Here is a 5,038-nt window from a genome sequence, read left to right on the forward strand (position 1 = left end):
TTTTCTTTTTTTTTTAAATAGGGAACTGGTTCATCTTTATTGGAAAGTTCTCCTCCATCCAGAGGCAAACAGGCTATAAACTTCCAAAAAATGCAGTACAGTACATACATTTATGATGAGGCGCATCATTTTGCAGCTGTGCCTGTAGTTGGTTGACTTCCTAGAAGTTACTTTCTTTTCGTCCTGGTGTGGCTCCCCACAATGTTCATAGACGTATACAGCGCAGTAAAGTGAAGAAACGAGAGAGAGATGGGTTAGGGTTAGGATCTAATCTATAAAACACTATTCATCCAAGAGCACATTGTTTTTTTGAAGAAAAAGGCTCATGCAGCACCACCCCCGCCCATTTTCCTATCATCTCATCCCCATCCGTACGCCTTTCTGTCAAACAAAAATATTTGCTCATCTGTGTCAAAGAGCAGCAGGGTTTGCAATACAGTATAGTGCAGCCTTTGAGTTGAACAGAAAGAGACAGGCCTTCACAAATTTGGAAGACCGCCTAGAGTCACGGATAGAGACACAAACAAAAGTACGAGGGCAACTTCAAGATGTTTCATCAATGTGGATTTTGCTGTGTACTATAGTCATGTTGAGTGTAAATGTCAGTTATATGGTGCGTGATTTGTTGAGTCCAAACAGGATACTTACGTCAGTGTTTGAAGAGCCAGTGACACAATGACTTACAGAAAGAAAGCTTAGTTTATTCAGGACAACATACTCTGCAATATTATAAAACTCAGTTACAGTCAACACCAGTAAAAGCCATGCAAAGCATTGCATGATTCTGAACAATAAGTACATTTTTAAACCCAACATGCAGGTCAAGATTATAGCAAATACTTTTTTTTTTCTAAGATATGTCAGGGTTCAGCAGAGGAAAACAAAATCCTCTGGACCCACTTAAACATAATTCATTATGTCAACAAACATTGTCTCAGAAAGATGTCCCATCGAGGTCCTGGCCAGACACAACCAGTTGTTCAAAAACAAACATTTTCTTTGAACGTTCTCTGAAAACAAACAGAGGTGCATCAGGCTTTCACTGGAAATGTGCATGCGCAACATATGGCATAAGATCTGCTGTCTTGATATAACCGTAGTCCTTTGACTAAATAACCATCCTGAATCCTTGAGTTAAACAACTTTACAATTGTTATTTCTATAGAAACCATTTGTGTAACTTAGCCATTATTACAATAAACAATGTTACAAAATGCTTTAAAACCAAATCATCAGGATGTAAACTTTGTTGCTATTGCATTGTTTAATTTAATTCATCCAATTTTTTGAATGTTTTGTAGAAATAACATTAAGTAATATATCTTACCAAGATTGTCATTATATGCTGGTAAAACTCTCTATATATCTAATATATTTGACTCTTAATCTCCTGACAAGAAATGTTGTCCTTTCACAAAAAATTTATACAAAGTGCTGTCACTTATTTTATATTCTTTAATATTTAATGCACAGTTTAAAGGACAAGTCTGTCATCTTTGGTGGCTGTTGTGGAAATCATAATGCATTTCTGCACCTTCCCACATGTGTGCGTATAGTGTTTAAAGCACTTCCATGTGCACACTTGTATTATCGTCTACCGTTGGAGATTAATAGATACTACTGCAGTGGGCTGCTCTTGCGGCAGAGCTGATTTGCTGATGTAAGCACCTGCTGATTACGTTTTCGTTTTCCAGTCAATAGTGTGTAAAAGAAGGGATTCACACAGGAGTTTCCGTAAGTCAGCCCCGTGAGGATACGATTCACTGTCACCTGTGTCCCCACCGGTACCGTCCGCAGCATGTCGGGCTGGTAGAGAGGTAGCAGCTGCCAGACCCAGAAAGGGAGGAAGCAGGCCCAAAAAGCAATGACAATACCTAGGATGAGGAGCAGAACTTTGGGTTTAGGTGCACGAGGGGTACAAGTAGTATTCCCACTGGCCCAGGCTGGCCGGGTCTGGGACACCCAGTAAAGCCGGCCGAGGGTGGCGTAAAGTGCTCCGATGGCCAGCCCGGGACCGAGAATGCTTGTGCAGAACAGCACACTCAGATAAGCCTTGGAGCTCTGCTCGTCCCACGCCGGGACACACAGCTGGCCCTCATTGTTCTCCCCGTCCTCAAGGTGCAGAGTGATCATCATCGGCAAGCTGAGAGCCACGGCCAGCCCCCACGCCAGGCCTACCCGCAGCAGGCTGGAGGAGTTCGTGGAGGACGTGCGTAAAGGGTGGGCGACAGCCCGGTAACGGTCCATGCTCATGGCAGTGAGCGTAAAGATGGAGGCGTGCATGGTGAGGAGGTCCAGGCTCAGAAGGAGACGGCAACCCAGCTCTCCAAAGGTCCATCCAGACGCCAAGCTGTCGTACACAATGAAGGGAGCAGTGAAAAGGTAGAGCAGGTCGGCAAGAGCAAGGCTCAGCACCTGGAGGTGAAGAGAGGAGGAGGATGGAGAGGAGGTAGGGGAAGAGGAGGGGGAGGTAGAGTTGGCAAGGCAGGATGGCAATGGTATTCTTGTTAGGCAGCAGGACGGTCCAGCTCCACGTCTTCTCCTACTTCTGCTGCGCCTCAGAAGGAGGCCCAAAGTGTAAAGGTTTCCGGTGATGCCCAGCAGGGAGAGGAGCGAGAGGAGGCAGCAGAATAAAGCGGTGGACGCCAGGCTGGGGGATGGAGAGATGGAGGGAGAGGAGGAAGGCACTGAGATATTGGGGAGAATAGTTAAGGTGTAGGGTGAGGGTGGAGGCAAAGAACCTGTAAGGTCCATGATCAGAAAGGTTAAAAGGTCTGCAGGTTAGAAGGATTACAAATGGTAAAAGATGAAAACACAGACTGTTAAAAAATGTTAAAATAAAGATGCAGAGAGGAGAAAGAGCTAGGAGGTGGAGTGAATCAAGAAGTAGAAACAAATGGAGAGGAGAATAAAACAATATGTGTAAGTTTTCTGTCATTTCCTCTCTGTAATCTTTGTTTTCAGGATATTTTATTTGCTTGATACACATGTGTGAAGAACAACAAAGCTAAAACTCCCATCTGTATATCTGAGGGTGCTGCAGTGGGATTTATGTGCAATGGTGAAAGAATATTAAAGTAAATAAAGTAATGTAAACATGTTTAAATGAAAATGTCAGCAAAACGAGGATGGTTTATGTTTCAGCAAAAACCTGCTCTGGCTGGCACAGCCATCACAGTTTTATAGGAGACCAGCAAGCCTGTTACAGTTTTAGTAAAATAATTGGATTGTCGGGGGTTCCTAGTGAAGACTGTAAATCTGGCTTGAGACCTCCTTCTCAAGGACAGCGGATTGGCAGCTATTCGGCTAATTTAAACAAGACAAAAGCGAATAACATTACAGCAGGCATGTTTTACAACTTCTTCCGAACATGCCCGTGCTAAATTGCCATGTTTTTTGTTTATATTTCTTGTGCGTGCGTTGCGCGCTTTTACGCGCCGGTGGTTTGGATGTGGACTGGTGCGTGACTCATAACGCAACAGGACTGCGGTCTGGCGCCGTGTTCAAGGAAAAAGTACCAAAAAAAAAAAAAAAATCAGCAGCGAATTCTGTGAGACAAACTTACATTTGCTTCAGAACGGATGACTTTGTGGAGAAACATTATCTGACGCGACAGGACAGGCGCGGTGTCGGTGGCTGACCCGGGGGGGTTCCGGGGTTAAAAGCTACTGTTGAACTTTGCAGGAACAGTCGCCCCCCGCTGCACAGACTCGCAGAGGCTCCCCTTTAAATAACAGCTGTGTTAACCACTAAACATCGGCCAGCAGGAAATCTGCATTATTTCACGATTCAAATAGTAAAATAACATACCAACTCGCAACATTTGACAACACGCGTGTGCTGTGTCCCTGTCAAAATTAGGAATCATTTTATTTTCAAAACTATGCAAACGGCATCCTTATGACCTTGATATGTTTAATGGCTAGAAAGTACTCAAATAAATATAAATGAATACATATAATCTCTAATTTCCTTTATAAATCGTCCCAATGGAAAAAGGACTATAATCTTGCATATGAAAACCCATGTTGTGCCCTCAAAATATATACATATTTATGTATCTAGTTCTATAGTTTCCTGTCTATTAGTTCATGTTTTTTTTGTTTTTTTTACTTACTTTAGAGCTGTTTAATCCAAGAAGCTGAAAAAAATACTATTCCTTGGACCTGGTGGATGGAAAAAGTCACTTCCCATGTTGAAGTCTTGAAGTCCTCCTGATCTGTTCAGGTGCAGCTGAAGGAGGTGATGATTTGAAGTTGGAAGGGGCCAGTCTTCTGAAGTTCGCGATCTGATCCCTGCTGTCCGTCTTGTTCAGTCCTCAGCGCAGCTCTGTGTCCTCAATCAGTCACTGATTTGTCTGAGTCAAACTGTGGAGCGTGTGTGAGTGGGTAAGCAGTGGGATGGGACACAGAATGAGGGGGTTTATCCTGCGGACTGAATATTAATATCAAGTGTCGGCCTAAATGAGGGTCCTGGAGCCCCTACAGAGAGTGAATTAAATGTGCTCGGGTTCTTTCTATCATTACAAGCTCCTCGGAATTTATAGGATCGACTTCCCTGATCACAGATTTCCCTCTCCAACAGTTGATTGTGTCAGGGAAATTACTTGGTTTGTGGCTGAAATCTGTTTGAAAAATTTGGGCAGCTTTCATAGCAAATATTTCTGAAAATTACAGTTTATTCGTTTCAGTTGCTTTGAATTATGACTATGAAAGCAGTCTGACTAAACTGGCCCATGCACAGCAGGGCTGAGTAGCGCTGTAAGAATTTGAGACACAGATAAAATTGATATTAGTGTGTGTTTTAAATTCACATACTTTACAGCCACATTTCAAAGGTTTAAACATATGCTACATCATTTATAACGACTTTATAATGATTTCAATACCTCTGAGCCGAGCAAAAAATCTCACCGGGAATCCACTGCAAGAGCTTTCCATGAAAGTCAATATTCTGACCGTAAATGGTCATATAATGTCATATTTTGGCAAATAATCACATGCTGCATAACTCAGCTGCATTAAATTATAAAGCTACC

At 42.8% G+C, this 5,038-nt stretch overlaps 1 protein-coding gene across 1 annotated transcript; it reads right to left on the reverse strand.

Annotated features, from left to right (window-relative positions):
- Positions 1-713: 713 nt before the first annotated feature.
- Positions 714-4,338, reverse strand: uts2r3 (urotensin-2 receptor 3). Its single transcript, XM_061718409.1, has 2 exons — positions 4,118-4,338; positions 714-2,862 (listed from the first exon to the last, which is right to left on the reverse strand). Exon 2 carries the CDS (start codon positions 2,752-2,754, stop codon positions 1,618-1,620), a length of 1,137 nt encoding a protein of 378 aa, XP_061574393.1. The 5' UTR covers positions 2,755-2,862; positions 4,118-4,338; the 3' UTR covers positions 714-1,617.
- Between the last annotated feature and the right edge of the window lie 700 nt (positions 4,339-5,038).

Source organism: Cololabis saira, chromosome 3 (assembly GCF_033807715.1).
Source record: "Cololabis saira isolate AMF1-May2022 chromosome 3, fColSai1.1, whole genome shotgun sequence".
In the NCBI taxonomy this organism is placed as follows: domain Eukaryota; kingdom Metazoa; phylum Chordata; class Actinopteri; order Beloniformes; family Belonidae; genus Cololabis; species Cololabis saira.

Coding starts and splice junctions, on each gene's coding strand:
- uts2r3 (XM_061718409.1), bottom strand. CDS start 2,754: ATGGACCTTACAGGTTCTTTGCCTCCACCCTCACCCTACACCTTAACT.